This window comes from Trichechus manatus, unplaced genomic scaffold (genome assembly GCF_000243295.1).
Source record: "Trichechus manatus latirostris isolate Lorelei unplaced genomic scaffold, TriManLat1.0 scaffold00144, whole genome shotgun sequence".
NCBI classification, from domain to species: Eukaryota; Metazoa; Chordata; class Mammalia; order Sirenia; family Trichechidae; genus Trichechus; species Trichechus manatus.
The window spans coordinates 2,271,787-2,292,793 of NW_004444080.1; the positions used below are offsets into that span (position 1 = coordinate 2,271,787).

At 36.7% G+C, this 21,007-nt stretch overlaps 1 protein-coding gene across 2 annotated transcripts in view; it reads right to left on the reverse strand.

Moving 5' to 3' along the window:
• DPH5 (diphthamide biosynthesis 5) overlaps window positions 1-21,007 on the reverse strand; it is a 44,168-nt gene that overhangs the window by 13,641 nt on the left and 9,520 nt on the right. For both annotated transcript variants that reach the window (XM_004385728.2, XM_023739999.1), the window contains exon 4: window positions 13,032-13,140. In XM_004385728.2, the coding sequence (XP_004385785.1) occupies window positions 13,032-13,140 (109 nt within the window). The remainder of the gene's footprint in view (window positions 1-13,031; window positions 13,141-21,007) is intronic.

Below are 21,007 nucleotides of genomic sequence, written 5' to 3' on the forward strand. Positions count from 1 at the left end.
TTCTTCTTCAGTCTTCCTTATTCATTGTCCAGTTTTCACATGCATATGAGGCGACTGAAAACTCCATGGCTTGAGTCAGACGTACCTTAATCCTTAAAGTGACATCTTTGTTTTTTAACACTTTGAAAAGATCTTTTGCAGCAGATCTGCCCAATGCACATATGTATGCTAGGCACAGGTATAAAGTGACAAGCAAAACAGAGCTCTGGCTATCAGGGAGTATGCAGTCTTGCTTATAGCTCATGTAGCAGGCAATAGGGCCCTGGTTCTTACTAGTTGGGTGGTCATGGACAAGTAACTTTCCTGACTTGCAGGAGGAAACCCCCTGCAAAATGGGAATAACTGTAAACCTACACTACAACACTTTATGTCATCAAATCCTTTAAAACCACATAATGTGATAATACTGATGTTTATAATGATGCTATAAAAATATTCTAAAATGATGTGTCTTAATATATTCCAACTGCTTTCCTTACTGGAGTGAGCTCAAAAACATTATCAAATATTTGAAACTATTTGAACTACACTTATGATTTACTTCTGACAAGTTCAACTGTTTATATTCTAAAAAGGATTTTTGGCATCTCTGATCATATTTTGAAATATTAGTATTATTCCATGCAAAAACTTCAAGGGAAAACTATTAAAGAAAATTATATATGCAATTATATGTAAGTACTTTAAATGGGTCTTAACTGTTTTAAGAGTCATGGAAATATAGTTATGGAAGTAAATAAGTTCTTTACTCAGAAAGAGACAGCCCATTTAAAAGAGAATTGAGATGCCAGTCACATATATAAACACTGACTGCAGCATTCTGTGTAAAAGCTTCTTTGAATTGTCTAATTTGGGGGATTAAAGAAAACCACAAGTACTGCTTTCTAGGACCCTGATTTATAAACTGTAACCATTCCTGTGGCTGTGGTGCAAACTTCTTCAATGAGACCTGGAACATTATGCAAACAATTTCACCATTTAGATGTCAGTACCTCAAAGAACAGGACTAGTTCCTTGTGTTTCACAATCCAAGGACCTACCAGTAAACTATAAAAAGAAACTAGAACATTATCACACACTGACGAGAACTGTTGTTGCAGAAGTCTAAGACTTGAACTGTCTTATAATGCAAATCTTTGTGCAGTGATTATTTTCCCCAAAAACATTACTGATAAAATCTTAAAGGCTAAAAAAAAAAAAAAAAAACTAAACTAAACAGCTGCTGTCTAAGAAACAGTAGGTAAATACAGGTCTTTTTTTTTTTTTTTAAACCTGGAGCAATTTATAGACAATTAAGGAATGTAGTTTACCTAATTGGATGTTGTATCTACTGAAGACAAACAAAAACTCAACTCAAAATGATCCATTCAGTATATATAAGGCACTATCTAGCTGGATTGAGAAGATGCACATGAAAGATAAACAATATTAGGTAGTAAACAATAATGATCCATTCTGAGATACGGGCTTTAACTTCTACAAAAGTTTGGCACTTCCCCCACTTGGGGGCACCTGAAGGTGGCTTCTGAAAACAGGGAATATAAGCTGGACCTTAAAGGATGGATAGGATTAGACTGGGGATGTTGAGATGGTATGAACAAAGACAGAGAGGTGGGAAGTCTTGGGCAATGTCTGAAATGGTATTAAGCAACTCACCAAAAACAGCTGACTATGCCTGACTTGCCTGTACATGATCTCTAATTCCTGCATCTTAAGAGCCAATTCCTGTCAATTCCAGCTCTATAATTTATCTAGAAACTAAGTACTCATTTCTTTTCCCATCACCTTAGTTCAAGCCCTCAACACCACCTGTCTGAACTGCCTTAGCAGTCCTAACCCATCTCTCTGCTACCAATATTTCCTCCCTCAAATCCATCCTCAAAATTTCTGCCATATTAACCTTCTTGAAAGCACATCTTTCAATCTCCCAACACAAATATCAGCTTTCACTTATAAAAATGTGCAGTGAGAATGGGGAGATGTCAAAAGCCCACCTTTAAGGGCTTCCAATGGTCAAAGCTTGAACAATTTTACAAATAAAATGACAGTGTTGAATTATAACCCAAAAAATAAAATCCATGAGTCCATACTGATATAAACAACTGAATAAATAAATAAAGAAGCAAATAAATAAATAGGGAGAAGGGACAAGTCTTCTTTACAGAATTAATTCCAAATAATATATGTAAATACCTCCACTTCCAGGTGGCAGAATTTAATTCTCCTCCCCTTGAGTGGGCTAGACTCAGTACTTTCCATTCTCTACTGCTTATAGAGAATGGAAAGTGAAAAATATTAGCTTTACAGTGGAGAAAGCTGGTAGACACCACCATAACCAAGCGAGCAAGGTTAAGTAGAGGTATCGACACCAAATACCCTGTGATATGATGCAATGAAAAGAGAACATTAAATCGGTGGTAATCTCCCCCCAAACCCATAACTCCAGTCTAATCATGAGAAAACATCCGACAAACCCAAATTGAAGGGCATCTGACAAAACATGTGACCAGCACTCCTCAAAACTGTCAAGGTCATGAAAAACAAGGGAAGACAGAAAGTGTCACAGACCCAGAGGAGACGGAGAAGACATTAGTGGACAATCTAGTGAAATCAGAGTGAAGCTTGTAGTGTATAGTATTGTTTTGTTGTTGTTAGTTGCTGCCCAGCTGGATCTGACTTGTGGCAATCTTAGGTATAATAGAACAAAACGTTACCCAATCTTGTACCATCTTCATGATTGTTGCTATGGTTGAATCCATTGTTGTGGCTATTGTGTCAATCCATCTCATTGATGGTTACCCTCATTTCTATTGACCCTCTACTTTACCAAACATGATGTTTCCTAGCAATCGGTCTTTCCTGATGACATGTTCAAAGTAAGCAACCCAAAGTCTCATCAACCTCACTTCTACAGAGCACTCTGGTTGTATTTCTTCCAAGACTGATTTGTTCGTTCTTCTGGCAGTCCATGCTATATTCAACGTTCTCCACCAACACCACAATTTAAATGCATCAATTCTTCTTCTGTCTTCCTTTTTCATTACCTAGCTTTTGCATGCAGATGAGGTGATTATAAAGACCATGGCTTGGGTCAGGTGCACCTTAATCATCAAAGTTTCATCTTTGCTTTTTAGTACTTTAAAGAGGTCTTTTACAGCTTTTACCCAATGCAATATAGCATTTGATTTCTTGACTGCTGCTTCCATGGTAACTGATTGTTGATCCAAGTAGAATGAAATCACTTACAACTTCAATTTCTTCTTCATTTATCATGATATTGTTTATTGGTCTAGTTGTGAGGATCTTCATTTTCTTCACATTCAGGCATAATCCATACTGAAGGCTATAGTCTTTGACCTTCCTTAGTAAATTGTCTTCATTTTTTACATGCAAGGTTGTGTCATCTGCATATCATAGGTTGTTAAAGAGTGTTCCTCCAATCCTGATGCTGCATTGTTCTTTATACAGTCCACCTTCTTGGATTATTTGTTCAGCATACAGATCGAAGAAGTAAGGTGATAATACACTAATGTTACTTTCTTAGTTTGGACAAATGTAGCACAATTGTGTAAGATGGTAACATTAGGGGGAGCTTGGTGAAAAGCTAGAAAATTTAACTTGCTAAGGATTGTTAAGCCCCACATGTATCCTACATATATGTATATCCTAAATCAAATCAGTTAAATCTGTGAGGTCAAAGCTGAGCCAGCAGTGTTGCCAAAAAATGTACCACAAAACCACATAATCCCCACGTCTATCAGTTTGTCAAACTGTAGTGGCTTGCATGTTGCTGTGATGCTGAAAGCTATGCCACCGGTATTTCAAATATCAGCAGGGTCACCCATGGCGGACAGGTTTCAGCTGAGCTTCCAGACTAAGATAGACCAGGAAGAAGGACCCAACAGTCTACTTCTGAAAAAAACTAGCCAGTAAAAACATTATGAATAGCAGTGGAACACTGTCTGATACAGTGCCAGAAGATAAGCCCCTCTGCAACAGTGGGCTTAAGCATAACAACGATTATGAGGATGGTGTAGGACCAGGCAATATTTTGTTCTATTGTACATAGGGTCACTATGAGTTGGAACCGAGTCGATGGCACCTAACAACAAGGACTCTTTTACGCCTCACACGTATCCTACATATATGTATATCTTAAATCAAATCAGTTAAATCTGTGAGGTGAAAGAAAGCTGAGCCAGCAGTGTTGCCAAAAAATGTTTACCATAAAACCACATAATCATGAGTTACTAGTTTTCTTTTTCTACATAGAATACCAGCCTTGAGACTGGTTTTTGTTTTGTTTGTTTGAAATCCTCATATGCATTTTGCTTAGCATTGATTTTTGCTGACACTAACAAAGATTATGCACATGGTCACACACCAGGTACATAGTTAAGCTTAAAGCTGAATGGCTATGTAGACAGAGAAGCTACAAAATTTATAATCTTACACAAAAATGAGACAGCATTTATATACGAATTAAATAAAAGAAAGTTTAAAGACTATATTTTTTAAGATAAGAGCCAACTCTGGGGTGAGGGGAAGAAAAAATATAGAAAAAAGTAAATATACAATTGAACTCAACAAATATTTGTTGCACACTGTGAAAAAGTGCTATGGAAGATGTGAAGATGAATCCATCAAAGAGGCTATAATATGATTAAAACATAAACATGTAAAAGTAACTGAAAACTCTACAGAGGATGGGGAGTTACCGAAGTTGTCTGAATAGAAGAATGATACAATCATACCTACTATTTAGAGAGAAAACTATGAAGTGGAAGATGATGACAGGAAGGTGTGATTAGAAACAGTAATAGCAGAAATGGAAAGGAGGGAAACAAATTTTAATATGCCCATGATTTAAAAAGCAAGTAGTCAAAAATAATTCCCACATGCCTAAAAGAATAGACAGCTTAGGTGAGTTCTTCTCAAGGTACACAGCAATGTAGAGTTTTGGTATCCTTATTACCTACTTTGGTGTTTTTTGTACTAAGTTAGGCTTTACCATTTCTGCCCTAGTCCCTGTGCAACAATGAAATCAATTTAATGCTTCTAAAAACTAACGGTAAGAACTACTACAAAGTCAACAACACTGATTATCAAGATGAGGATTGTGGTATGAAAAAAAGGAAGGAAATGAGTTGTTACTTTCTGAAAGTAATATACACTTTTCCAAAGCAGAATGTATTCTATAAACAGAGGAACATATGGCAATACTCACGGTCACTCATGTAACAGCTAGTGAAAGTGGGTACATTTCATAATGATGAGAAAATTATACAACCTTTTCCCTGAAGTCAGCCACAACTGATAATGAAGTTTTTATTCAGAAATCACTGCTACCTGGTTTCATGGAATTGTCTCATTTATCTGTTCTTTAAAATGTCTCAAAAGCATTTTAGTCCCCAGATTTTTACAAAACAATTAATATATTCAATCACACAAATGATTAATAATAATAAATGACAAATACCACACAAAGAAAGTATTTTAGAATTTGTAACTTGTTCTTATTTTTGTTTGGTCTGTAAGGTTCACAATACACATAGTAAGTGTTGAATAAAAAGATTTAAAGAGAATATACCAAAATATTAACTATGGTTATCTGTGGGTAGTGGGACTATGGATGCTTTTTCTTCTTTATACTTACTGTATTTTCCTAATTTTCTACAATAAGTATATATGGCATTTATTGTCAAGTTATTTTTTAAAATGATTTTTTAAAGCACGAACAGTATTAATGGAAGCAATTCTGATTCTGCATGACTAAGCTGCTAAATGCTTCTACAGAAATGTTAAACCTAGAGAATTCAAGAAAAGGACCTTGTTCTACCTGTCTTTTGTAGACTGAGAAACATCCCAGACTTATACTTGATCAACTTACTCAGCAAACTTTTGTCACTAATGTCTAATCACAACTAACTTGCCTGACTCTAAACAAATAAATTGACTTTGATTAGAAAAATCTGCAAAATACAGAATACAAATGTTAGAAATATCTTTACTAAGGAATTTCAGCTAATGTAATTTTAGAATACATAAATTTACAACTAATATTTTAACTTCAAAAATCCTCCTAAAGTTTATTCAGTGAAAAGTTGAGTACCTAATGTACCTTGGTCAAGGTAACCTTTGCCAAAAACTGGAAAACAGGTCAGCTTTTTAGCTTCTGAATCTACAAGACTTAAAGATATTAGTGCTCATCTAGTTTAGTAATTTTCATACTTTTTAGTGCCAAATCTTTTTCCTAAATGAACGCTTAAACAGAACATCCAGAGTTAAAGACAATGATTGGGCTTCTCTGGGATTTAAATTTTCCTTGTTTGGTGTTAATTATTTTATTACCTGTGTAATCCCTGAAACATCTTCATAAATCTTGGTGCAGTCTGAAAACCACTGATGTTGTCCAACTTCCCTCCCTGCCCCACCCCCTTAGAGTTAAGGAACCTGAGATCCAGGGAACTTAGCTAACACACTAGTTAGTGCCTGAACAAAAAGTACAAGTAGTTTCCAACTTACAACCTATTCAAGTTACAACGAACCACACTTACGACTGTCCGTATTTTGTTTTTGTACATTTTATCATTAGTAATATGTAGTATATACAATGTTGCACTGAGTTATTTACTGACGTTATCATTCTCAGACGTTCACTCACAGATGTTCAATTTTATGATTTACTGCTCAAAACACTGCTGTATAGCAGGCTATGGCCTGGTCTACATTGAAGTTGGTGTTGGAGTCAGGAGCTGTAACCGACAGAAAGTTAGGCAATGTTCAACTCTAACGACACACAACTGAACTGCGCACACTCCCCACAGCTGTTATGACACTGACTTCATTGTTACAACACTGAAACCAACTTCACTGTAGACCAGGCCTATAGCATGATCTTATTCAGCATTCTGTACAATAAGAAGCATCCTTTGTTAATTAGAAGCTGAGTTGTTCAAGTTTCTCTAACTGTAACCCCCAACAATATGTCTAGCAAAAGAAGTCAAGCCACTGAAAATTCTAACGCAAAAAAAAAAAAAAGGTAAGGAAGGCTCTAGACATGGATATAAAGATGAAGATCATTAAGGCCTATGATAATGGAAAGAAAGTTGGTGAAACAGCACGTCAGGAAGGACTGTCTCATTCAACCATTTTGCTGAAAAATTCAAGGATTAGCTGAACAAGATAATATGAGATGAAGAATATCTACCCCAGTCGATTTTCAGTGTGGACTAAACAGGCTTATTTTGGAAAAGGATGCCAGAATGGACCTATATTCACAAAGAAGCACAGCCAATACCTGGTTTCAAGGTATTTAAAGAAAGAATCATACTGCTTGGAGGAAATGCAGCTGGATTTATAAAGATACTGATAATAAAAGGCAATAATAATGAAAACTAAAAATAAAATGAAGTATTTGACTTAGGTCAGAACTGACTTACAACAGTCACTGGAAAGGAACCCCGCCGTAAGTCAGGGACTACCTGTAAAACAAAGACTTTTTAATTTGTAATTAAATTCTAAACCTTTTCCATTACATTTTTCCTCTATCAATTTTTCCCCCTATAGTCATTTTTACCCAATATATTATAAATCTTGCGTTAAGTGACTCCCTAGGTAGCCATGATTTCTGTGGTACATATATATGTATGTATTTGTGATGTGTTTTTCTGTAATTCCTAGTAGGTTCCCCAAAGTGCTTCCATGACTTTCTGCATTTATATGTGTTCTCTGTTGGAATTATTTTTTGTTCTCTTGTGCATCTAGCAAACTTCTTCTAATTCTTTTTTTTTTTTTTTACACCACTTTACTGAAGTATATTTTACATAACATTCACCCATTTCAAGTATACAATTCAATGATTTTTCGTAAATTTACCGAGTTGTACAACCACTACCAGAGTCAGTTTTAGAATATCTCATTCCTCTCATGCCTATTTACACTTAATCTCTGTTCTTGCCCCCAGTCCAGGCAACCACTAATTACCTTCTATCCCAATAGATTTGCCTTTTGTCGAGATTTCATATGTCTGAAATCATATAATATGTGGTCTTTTGTATCTGGCTTCTTTCACTTAACATACATGGTACCTATATTAATTTCTATGCCAGAACTATTACTACTTCAGAAAACAATAGGAGAGACTTCAGTGCAGCATCCTTGTTCTCAGGAGTCTTGGAGTAAGATACACCTAATCACACTCTTCTACGTAATCAATTCCATGATTGATGATGGTCCTGAAAGCACAGGAAGACTAATGCAGGGCTCTTAGTGACACAAAGCAACTGCTCTGGCAGTGACGCGTTAATGCAACCAACCAAAACAGAAAGCCAACTAAGCAATGGAGATACACAGGTCCAGCCCTACGCACAAGTCTGTTGGGGTAAGGACCATAACAACTGTGGTAGCAGAGATGGTGGGAAAAAAACCCATTAGCATGTAGACGTCACTTCCTTTCCTAAGACTATAAGGCAGAAATGGCCTTTATTATCTCCCTAAGTCTCAATTCTCTTAATAGAAACTGCTCCTACAAATCTTTCAAACTCCTCTTATACCCTACTTTCCCGTGCAGTCCCAAGCCCCATCATCTCTTGTCTAAATTACTGCAATAGTCTCCTAATTGATTTCCCTGTTTCCAATCTTGTCTGGTGCCAATTTGATTGCCACACACCAGCCAGAGAATATCTTTTAGAAACATTTACCAGATCAAGTATTACCACTGCTTAAAACCCTCCAATGGCAGTCTATGTCACTTAGAATAAAATCCGAACTCCTGATAGAAAACCTAGTGATCCAATTCCTACCCACCTATCTGACCTCAGATAACTCTTCCCCTTGTCTGCTATCCTCAACAAGTCTTATTTTTTTTTTTTATTTTGTTCTTTAGAAGCCAAGGTCATTCCCACTTTAGAGGGCCTTGGCACTAACTGTTCCCTCTAACTGGAATATGCTAATTGATTCGTATCTAACCTTAAATGTCACCTCCTTAGAGAGACCTCCTCTGATCACCCAACTACAGCTACACTTTCTAACACATCAGTCTACTTGAATTTCTTATACTGTACAACCACCTGACATTTATTTGTCTATTGCCTATTGCTCCCCCTAGAATGTACGCTCCTTGACAGAAGGGACTTTGTTGGCCAGGTTTATCACTATCCAAAGGCACTCAGTAGGCAAACAGTAAGTATTTGCTGAATAAATGAATCATTATTCATCATAATGATGTCTAACTCAGCAATCTCTAAAATAGTTTCCATTTTGCAGGTAAAATTATCATTAGGAACATGGGGTCTGGGATAAGGAATTTGATTTTAAAATTAATTCTGAAGTCATTCATTATACACAATAATGGCACTTAAATTTTACTAGAAGTGTTAGCCAGCCCATGCAACTACTCATCTTCATTAACACTGATAAAAAAGAATATTCTGTTGGTTAATAAATTACAAAGTTAATGAAAAATACTGAATGATTGATTCTGAACTTTCTATGTTGCTTCTTTGGGGAAAAAAAAAAGGGGGCGGGATTGATAAACTAGTAGTTTAAAACTTTTTGCCCATTCCTAGGTTAGGAATTTCATACTGCTACTTTTTAATCAAAGGCAAAGATGTTGGAAAGCATATACTGTTTAAGTCTGTCACAGTACCCAAAGTGGCACTTCCGTGCAGTAACTTGGCTGTTTTGGAGCTCATGAAAAATGCTCTTTCACAGCGATGATAGAATGTCTTTCGTAAGTGGTGCCCACTTCCCGTTCTAAAATATTGACCAAGAGAGCATGGCAAAGTAACTTGTTGACATTCTACATTAAGCAAGACTATTTTCTAATCTTGCCATGCTAAAATAAAGACAACAGAGTTCTTTCATTTTGTAAGAAATTTTTTATTTGTCTTGGTTGGTGGTTCTCAGTGTGGGACCTATACCAATAGCTTCAGCATCACCTGAGAATTTGTTAGAAATGAAAATTCTTGGACTTCACCCCAGTCATACTATATCAGAAACCCTGGGAGGAGGGCCCAAAAACCTGTGTTTATAAGCCCTTCAGGTGATTCTGATACATACTGAAGTCTGAGAATGACTGGCGTAGGTTATTGCTTTTTCCGTAAATGCCAGTCAAAATAGTAAAGAGAAAAAGACTAGCTATTATAGATTGATAGAAAAGGAGACTTTGACAAAGTTCTTGCTTGAGGCAGGATATCCATATATTGATTTTAAATTTTAAGTGTGTTACACATATGATGAGTTTTTTTTTAATGTCTTTTATTTTAGAAAACTTTATAAAAGGAATCAATAGTTAACCTCTTTCTTCTGGGATATAAATAACTTGGGTGGTACAAGAAATATACCTTTGTGGAGTTATGCATAAGATAGAACCTAGAATGGCACTTCTTTTTTTTTTAACACAGGTAGTTAAGTCATTTCATATCTAGATTAGATAATAAAACCAAGATGGGGGAAAATGTTTCCTGACTACTTAAATCCCATAAAAACTATGAGAAAGCTAAATATTTTGAAAAATGACTTAAAACATTTATGAAAATGTATGTAAACGTGGATATAATCTTAGGGGCTTATACTGAGACTAAACTGTCAATTCTCAAGTAAATTCCCTCTCAAATACCTTCATCCATTTTAACTATGAAAACAAATACATGTCACCTCTCGAAACCCTGGTCGCATAGTGGTTAAGAGCTACGGCTGCTAACCAAAAGGTTGGCAGTTCCAATGCACCAGGCACTCCTTGGAAACCCCATGGGGCAGCTCTACTCTGTCCTATCAGGTCGCTATGAGTCCAAATCGACTCAACAGCAACGAGTTTGGGTTTTTTTTTTTGGTTTCTCTATCAGTATAGAGGGTCAGAAGAAGGCACGGTCACCCTAGGTTTAGCTCTATCTAGCCAGTCTGGATAACAGATTTGTATGTGATGAAGACAAAGATTCTTTTTTTAAATCATGCTTTAAAAAAAGCAAGAAACTTTAAATAAAAATAGTTATGATAATTTAGAGCAAAATACGATGTAGAAAGAGCTAGTTAACTTTCCTCACTAGGGGGAAAAAAAAAAACTAAGACCAATACGAGAAAAATATATATGTCGTTGTTAATTGACGTTGAGTCCACTCCAACTCATGGCAAACCCATGTGTGCAGAGTAGAACTGCTCCACATGGTTTTCAAGAGTCCTGGTGGCACAGTGGCTAAGTGCTCAGCTGCTAGCCAAAAGGTCATGGTTTGAACCCACCAGCCACTCCACAGAAGAAAGATGAGGCAGTCTGCTTCCTTAAAGATTACAGCAGTGGAAACTGTATGGGGCAGTTCTACTCTGTCCTACGGGGTCACTATGAGTCAGGATCGACTTGACGGCAACGGGTTTGGTTTTGTTTTTATAGTTTTCAAGCCTGTGACCCTTTGGAAGCAGGTCACCAGGCCTGTTTTCCGAGACGCGTCTGGGTGAGTTCAAGCCTCCAGTCTTTTCAAACCTCCAACCTTTTGGCTAGTTGTCAAGCACTTAACCATCTGCAGCATGACGGACTCCATATATTCTATTAGCTTAAGTTTTCAAATCTTTGTCTATCACATAATAATTTCTTGCCTTCTTTATTTCCTTTCTCCTGGCAATCTTCAATTCTTAAAAGGTAGCACTGTTGAGAGACATGGTGTTTAACCCCATCTTTGCCACTTACTAGCTGAATGACTTTGGAAAAGTTTTCTCTATCTCTAGCATTCTTTGTAACACTAACATTTTATGGTTCTATGAACAGCACTTAGTTTACTTCAACTGAGAAATGTTCAGAAAGGTTTTAAAGTATAAAAAAAGACTTGGAATGGCAAGATTTTTTAGAAGTCTTCATTTTGTTAGATGGCAAAAAGATATAAAAATTCTATGCCATTTCCAACATAACAACTAAGGGCAAATGGTGAATGCTGAAAGGGAAATCATTTATACTTTTTCTCTGTTTTTTCACAACCAAAGGCCAACTACCTGTAAGATGACTGGCCAAGGTTAGTCAATTAAATTGAACTACTCTTCTTAGGTAACTAAGAAAATACAGACCCTTCTAAAGATGCAGACTGCTAACAGAAAAGTCAGTGGTTCAAACCCAACAGTGGCTCTGCGGGAGAAAGATGTGGCAGTTTGCTTCCACAAAGATTACAGCCTTGAAAACCTATGGGACACTTCTACCTATCCTATAGGGTCACTATGAGTCGGAATCAACTTGATAGCAAGAGGTAAAAAGCTACAGACACAGAATTGGTGCCTGATGTTAATGTATCTTCTTGATGTAAATATCTATTTTAAATTATGCACTCCAGGAAAACATACTGGGCATGTCTTTATTTCACAGACTCTAAGATGCACATTTTTTCCTATTATGACATACCTGAAATCAAAGTATGTCTTAAAACCGCTGTGGGCCAGGCAGTAGTCATAGTTGTCATGGATTTTGCATGTGTGAATATTAGAACACAAACATAAAACTTGGAAAATGAATGTCAGCAGCTTAGAAGAAAATCTTGGGAACAGCTGTGGAACACTCTTTTAATCCTTCAAAACCAAGATTGCTGAAGTCACAAATAACTAGCTTTACATATCAATAATCGCAAAGGTGGCTTAAAAGCCTACCATCAATGGCTCCTGGCATTCTATACCTTCTCTTAAAAAATGTTGCATCACAACGTTCTAAATGGCACAGAAGATAATTCTGTGTGGAAAAACACAAGCCTCAAGAATGCCCAGTAAGTCATTTGGAAAAATATAAAAAAGTTTTAGGAATACTTAACCAATTTAATTAGCTTATATTTTCGTTTTCAGTCTTTCTCTAGCTAAATATAAATGGTCTAGTCTAATGAGAAAAAAACTAATAGGAAAACTTCATAAGAAAAAACTTAGTATATATACTACACTGCTCAGTATAGTATAAAATAATAGTATGTCTTAAAATTGATAAAAATACAATAAAATCTACCTGCAACTTGTAGAAAAATAAAATATTTTTGCTTAATTCCATTAAAAAATTGCCTTTGTAGCATTACCTGTAAACCACAGCAGCCTACAGCATTCATTATGGAGGCATTGTGAATAACTCGATAAGGGATCCCCCGCTTAGCTGCTCTCAGAACAAGATCACTGTGTGTTGTAGCCCTGTAGTGAGAAAAGACCAAGTTATATTAAAGCAACTAACATTCTGACTTTTTAAGACAGTAAAGCTACAATATTTTGTGAGTTCAAGTTAATCAAAGTGTCAAGAGCTCTGCTCTTAATTAAATTCTGCTAGGCACCTGCACAAGGCCTCATCGGGGCTTTTGGCTAGAAAAGTATAAGCCTATACATGCCCTTCACAGTGATGACTTGCAACCGTAACACTCTTAAAGCACCCTTGGCAGTGACTGACAAAAGGGAAGTTTCACTTGTTCATTTCTCCAGTTAATATCTGCAAATGACATCTGCGGAATGTAAGCTCAGCAACTTAACTCTTGAGCAGGAATTCTCAAACTTTTTGCTCTCAAGGCCCCTTTAAACTCTTAAAATTACTGACTATCCCCAAAAGTCTTTGTTTATGTGGGTTATATCTATTGACACTTACTGGATTCTGTATTAAAACCAAGATATTTTAAAAATACTTGTTAATTCATTAAAAATTTAAAAAACCATTACATATTACACACAAATAACATCTTTTTTACAAAAAATACATTTTTCAAAAGAAGAAAAAAAAACCTTATTGTTTTACAGTTTTGCAAATCTCTTTAATGTCTGGCTCAACAGAAGACAGCTGAATTCTGTATTCTGCTACTGTATTCAATCTGTTACAATATCACATACCATACAGCCTCTGGAAAACTCTACCCATACCCACTGCCCTGGAGTCTCTACAGTATACTCAAAAGAGAATGAGAGCAAGACACGTAACATCTCTTTTCTTACAAAAAGTTTTTATCTCCTGTACCTGGTGAAAGAGTCTCAGAGACTCCCAGAGGTCCCCACCACACTTTGAGAACCACTGCTCTACAGCTCTAAACTACTGCCTAACTAGACTTACTCCTTTATTTCTGCTCTATTTTAAAGACTTTCTTCTGAAATACAACAAGGCAGAATATACAGAACATTTTCATGGCCTGTCTTTCAGTCTTTATATGAGAGTTCTATCCAATATAATCCTATTTGGATTTTACATTTGTCTAGCAGTCATTTTCTTTATAACTCTTTTCAGTCTGGTTACTGTGTATAATTAGTACGTTCGTATGCATATGTATATATGTGCATATTCTGCCTGCTGCCTTTCCTTGTTTTAGATAAATCTAAACGACTATAATTAGGTAGATTGAGGTAGAGAGAGAATACAGATACTGTGAAATGTAATCCCACATCAATTTAGAACTATATCATTAAAGGCCTTTTTCCTCTTGATGAAAACTCCAGGCCCTACTGGGGAACGCAACATTAGCATGTTTCAGAAACTACACATAAACAAGCAGAACCTGTCAACTGGTCAATGCATACCAAGTAGGAAGATCAAGGGCTTTCACCCATCAGGCAGGCAGACACAGATTAAAGAATGCCCACCAGGGAAGCCTGTTTTTAATCACACACATAAAATAAAAACTAGTATGAAAAACAAGCATTAATTTGATTTAGAGTAAGCTTTTAAAAAATGATACGAATGACAGTTGTAAAGAATGTTTTTAATATCACCGTCAACAGAATTTCACTACTTAACATCAAGAATAAGGAAAACTAGTCATTTGAGGAGTTATTTAAAGAAATGAACAGAAAGAAAAACTGTTTTAAAATTATCTCTATCACAAGTTCATTTAAAATGACCAGATGTGGTTGGTGTACTATGAAGATTTAATGACCTGGCAAAGTGATTACATTTTGTGAAACTAATTAGATTTTGTGAAACCATAAATGTGATTAAATAAATCCCTCAGATTTCAACCATAAAAAATGGTAATAAAATTGATATTTTATTATCACTATTATCTAGATTATCTTGTTTCACTAAAAAGAAAAAACTGGTTTGAAACAGGGGCTTAAGTCACTGTACTGAACATTCCTTCCAGTCTATGGCTCATGAAAATGTTTGATTTGTGGTGATTAGGAAACTAAGTGTGCATGTTTATGTGTGTGTGTATACACATACATATATGATTTTAGTAGAGCCACATGCCGAGAAATAGCAATAAATTTGTCTTAATAATGTGTTTGTTACTTGAAATTGCTCTGAAGGCAGTATCAACAGAGGAGACCCAAAAATCTTTTCATCAATGAAATCAATAAAATAAACTGCATAAATTTAAATGTATAGGACTTGGCATTATTTAAATTTTATTGTATAACATTAGATTTTGGGTATAGTACCACCAAATTTGACATAGGTGTGGCTGATGTTCTGAAAATTCACTGATGTTTGCAACAATATGGTGAAGGTGATGTTCTCATGAACTAATTAAAGCACTGTAAATTGGTATGATCCTTTTGAAAAGTAATTTGACAATGTGCTTTGTATGGTACAAAATGTCCATGTCCACAACTTTTTTTTGACCTCATAAGCCTATTCTGGAGAATTTACCATAAGGAAACAATCCAAAACGTGGGGATGAGGAAGTGGGAGAAATGAGAAAGTATCATATACATTAATCTTTACATGGCCATTTTACTGGAGAAAAAAATGGACTTATGATAATAATGGCTGACATTTATTGGACAGTTACTAGGTGCCAACCCTGTTCAAATGCATTATAGGTGGAATGGAAGCAATCAAATGGCCTACATTAAGGCATAGGAGACACTTAGGTGAATAACAGTACATTTTTTTGTTTGTGTGCCATGAAGGAAAAAGCACATAACAAATGGATAAAAAATTATGTGCACATTTATTATAAAATATATAGTTAGAGTATATTAAAATACAGAATGGAATAACAAAATGGAACCATCATTAGAATGAATTTGTTTAATGAAGACCCTGTTCAACACCTCCATACTGGAGTTGAATGCTTGAGACTGTCATCTCCCACACGACTGCGTCAGATCTATTGACGCAGTGTTTTTTTACAGTAATTTTCATTCTTTATGTAATTAACTTCAACATTCTTTTCAAGGGCAAAGATGACAACTACATCAACTGACTTAACTGTGATTTTTAATTACCTTCTTCAAGATTTTAAGATGGAGACTCCTGAATAATTTTTCCTTGCTTTTTAAGATTTTATTCAAATAAGTAGAAAGGTGCTTAATTAAAAAGAAAAAAAAAAAAAGGACTCTATAAGGAAGAATTTCAGTGCTATGTTCCGTGGCTCCTTCCTGGATTATCCATTTAGTCTACTGGAGTTGTAATTCTTCAAGGCCCAATTAAAATTACACATTCCCCATCATCCTTTCTCCAACTACTAAATCCCAACAGCAATCCTGAGAGTAAATGAAAATAACTACACATAGTAAATATTACTTAAATCTGAACACAAGGTTATACTGATTACTCACTGATAAAGGGTAAATTAACTGCCATAGGAGTTCAAAAAAGAACGCACTTACTCCTGAATAAAACAAGGGAGGATCATGGAAGAGGTAGCATCTGAGTTGGGCCCTAAACAATCTTTGATTTTACTAATTAGAAACTGTGAAGAACAGTCTTTTAAGGAAAAAGCAAAGACATGGAGAAGGAAAACTGCAAAACAACTATGAAATGGCAAACTGTACAATTTGGCTCTGGCATGGCAGTCACAAAAAGGAGTAGCCAAAGCAAAAAGTAGACAGACTTAAAAGATTTAAGGCCATGAAAAGTCACTGAAGGTTTTCCAGGAGGGGAATAACAGCATCAAGGTACTTTCTCTAGGCCTCCCTTTCTTTGTCTACTACATGGAATTTTCCATTCCATCACTCCCCTTCACCCACCCCACAATTTTCACCTCTTGGACTCTTACCTAGACCGAGCTCAAGCACTGACTCTTCCATAAAGTCACCATTGATTAACTCCAAACATTATGCCTTTATTACACACTTTTCTATCCTCAAAGGGCCCTGGTGGCACAGTGGTTAAAGTGATCGATTGCTAACTGAAAGGTCAGTGCTTCAAAACCACTAGCAGCTTTGCAGTAGAAAGACGTGGCAGTCTGCATCCATAGAGATTTTTAGCCTTGGAAACCCTATGGGGCTGCTATGAGTCAAAAATGACTCCACGGCAGTGTGTTTGGTTTTGGGTAGTTTCTATCCTCACCTTATACTCAGCCTGTCAGAAGTATATCAAAGTTGGCCACACTTTGGTTTTCTGAAACATCCTCTTTTCTTGGCTTCAGTGACAACACACTCTCTTGGTTTAGACACCTCATTTTAAAGTTACATGTTTATGTTGAAAATAAATCATTTGAATGGGTTCAGACAAGAACAGTATTCTGAATATAGGCTTTGTTTATGGCAGACTCGGCTTGCCTGGTGACCTAACAGCTAGTGTCTAGATCACTAACTAGGTCATTCAGGGGAGTCAAGTTAGCAAAAACAAACACGCCACCCAAATTCACCTGAGAGCAATAAATGTCTCTTAGGATGAAATTAGTTCTAAAAAACACAGCAAGCCAATGATGAAGTACTTCCGGTTTCTGCAGAATATCGCATGCTCTGGATGTCATGTGAGGGCGCTGTGCACCCCAATTAATTTAACTTTTTTCTGCCTATCTTCTGGACTGGCTGACTACCTCAATTTCTAGGGCTAGCTGACTCTTGAACCCTTTCAGAAGAGTGGATGGAATGTAACATACTCCCAAAACTGAAAATGTGTGTTTAAATTAAACCTAAAAAGCTGGTAACAGCTGCCAGGAAGTAGCATGTATTTCAGAATCCCACTTATACACAGGAGAATAACTTAATTACGGATTCCAATTTAGCTCTTTTGTAACTGCAGAATTACAGATAATATCCTCTACTAGACAGACCATGAAACACTGACGTTTCCTAGGGCTTCGCGCTGGGTCATCTTCTCTTCGCCTTCTTATCTCCTAAGGTGATTCCATCTGTTCTTCTGGCTTTAAATACTATCTATACACTGATGACTTTGAAAGCTGTATCCCCAGGATGAGCCTTCCCCTGAGCTACAGAAGCAGATATCTAATTGCCTATCTGACAGCTCAAACTTAAACTTTTTCCAGAATAAATTCTGGTTTCTCCCAATTCTGTTCCCTACTGGTTTTCATTTCAGCAAGTGACACCATCAATTACTCAGTTACTAAAGCTAGAATCCTGAAAGTTAGACTTACTTCTTTACTTTCCCTCATCTACTACATCTATGCTGGCATTTCTCCCTCCTAAACATATCCCCTCTGTGTCAGAGTAGAACTGTGCTCCATAGAGTTTTTGATAGCTGATTTTTTGGAAGCAGAACACCTGGCCATTTTTCTGAGGTGCCTCTAGACGGACTTTAACTGTCAACCTTTTGGTTAGCAGCTGCATGTGTTAACCATCTGTACCACGAAGGTGGAGAAATATACCTTTTTCTTTCTTCCACCAGAGCCACTCTTTGCCTCCCTGGAATTGATTCATCTAAGCATTTAGAGTGATCTTTTTAAAATGTCAGACGAAGAATCCAGTTGTGATTATTTCCAGCTTAAGATCCTCTAGAAGTGTTAAAAGATCCTCTTTAAAGTGTTAAAAAGCAAAACTGTCACTTTGAGGACTAAGGTGCACCTGATCCAAGCCATGGTATTTTCAATCTCCTCATCCACATGTGAAAGCTGGACAATGAATAAGGAAGACCAAAGAATTGATGCCTTTGAATTATGGTTTCGGCAAAGAATCCTGAATATATCATGGACTGCCAAAAGAACAAACAAATCTGTCTTGGTACTACAGCCAGAACGCTCCTGAGAAGTGAGGATGGCAAGACTTTGTCTCACGTACTTGGGACCAGTCCCTGGAGAAGGGCATCATGCTTGGTAAAGTAGAGGGTCAGCAAAAAAAAAAAAAAAAAAAAAAGGAAGACCCTCGAAGAGCTGGACTGACACAGTGGCTGCAACAATGGGCTCAAACATAGCAGCGATTGTGAGGATACTGCAGGACTGCGCCGTGTTTTGTTCTGTTGTACGGAGGGTTGCTATGAGTCGGAACCAACTTGATGGCACCTAAGAACGACAAGAAAGGTTTATCACTGTACTTAAAATAAAATCCCTACTCCCTCCAAGGCCCAATGTGGTATGGCTTCTGCCCACCTCTACAACTGTCTCATGCTCCTTTCTCTGTCATTCATTATGCTCCAGGCATCCTGGCGGTTCAGTTCCTCGAACACGTTCTTCCTGTTCCCTCTGCTTAGCAGGTTCTTCTCTCCTGGTATTCCTTTTCATTCTTCAGATGCCAGCTTAAATATCACCTCCATAGAAATTTTCCCTATGACTCTGCATAAATAAGTCTCTTCTTGTTATTCTCTATTTTTTTTCCATTTACAGGCTTATCAAAATTTAATATGTATTTCTTTGCCTACTGTCTAAAACCCATGTTTTAGCATCCGGTGTATACTCAGCACGTAAGAGTGCCTATATGAGAAAGGTATTCAAAAGATATTTGTTGAATGGATAAATGTCAGTCCAAGGTATGTCTGGTCTTCCTTTGTTTGTAACCTTAGGCAAAATACTCAACAACTCTTTCAATTAATATTTAATTAGTATCTACCATATGACAAGTTTTTCAAAGGAAGCTACAGAAATAGAAATGTGAAGGGAACACAAATCTAAAGGAAGAGTAGATGTATACATTTATAAAAAAAATTGTGAGGCAGTATATGAAAACTAATATGAATAATATATGTCAGCAGTTGAGGGGGAATATAATTTCTGGTTGGGTTAATTAGGGAGTAAATCATGGAGAACGTGATTTGTGAGCTGGGCTTTGAAAGATGGCTAGGCTTCTGACAGTCAGAGATAGGGCAAGGGGCCTTACAGATGAAGGAAATGATTTGAACAAAGGTGAGAGGGTGAGAAAGCATGATGATCACACAAGGGCAAACACGCTGGCATGAGCATGGGTTTCAGTACAGGAGTAGTAGAACATAAGGTAGAAGGATATGTTGGTCAGTGTTTTTAATGGCTGGTCTATAATGGATTTAATATTTCTCATTTATAAGCCCAGATGAGAGGTTCAAATTGTGCATTTACAAACATGAATTTGACCATAGCATAGGTAATAAGTTAAAAGTCTGCACATGGACCAGGCGAAAGTTACTATATTAGACCACATGTACAATAATAAACTTGAATTAGGTAGAATGGTGGCAGTCGAAGTGAAAAAGATTGAAAGGATACAAAAAACTTGGCAAAACAAGTCAATAGCAGTGCTTCTCAAACCAGGGCTTCGAACTGGTTCTACATGGTTCAGTCATAGCAGATGGAAACAAGGCAGGGCTTTGAACTGGTTTGAAGTGGTTCAGTCATGGCCAATGAAAACAAGGGCATCATATGCACTGCTTAGCAACTGAATCTTCTGCACGCAGCTTTTGACCTGCAGAGTTGCCCCAATTCGCGCTCCACAGTCCCACCAATAATCCAATCTCCCTCATCAGAAAACTCTCAGGAGCAAACAATCCAATCTCTTCCATCAGGAAACTTTCAGGAGCCAACAATCCAATCTCCAGCATGAGGAAACTTTCAGAAGCCTGATGCAGGAGACTGGATTACTGGCAAGATTGTGGTGACCAACACACATTCCATGTGGTGCTGTTGGCCACCATCTTTGAGCAGGGCACCGCTGCTTGTTTCCTACACAGGTCAAAAGCTGAAGCACAAGACATTTAGTTACTATGCAACACGTACGCTGCCCTTGTTTCTGTCAGCCATGACTGAACCACTTTAAACCAGTTCAAACCTCTGCCTTGTTTCCATTGGCCATGACTGAATCATTTAGCACCAGTTCAAAGCCATCTCAAAACTATCTCCGGTGAAAGGCCAATTTTTTTTTTTAAGTTCTGAATTGTAATGGAACAATAGTTTTGTAAAAAGCAATACAAATGAATTATTAGAAAAATAAA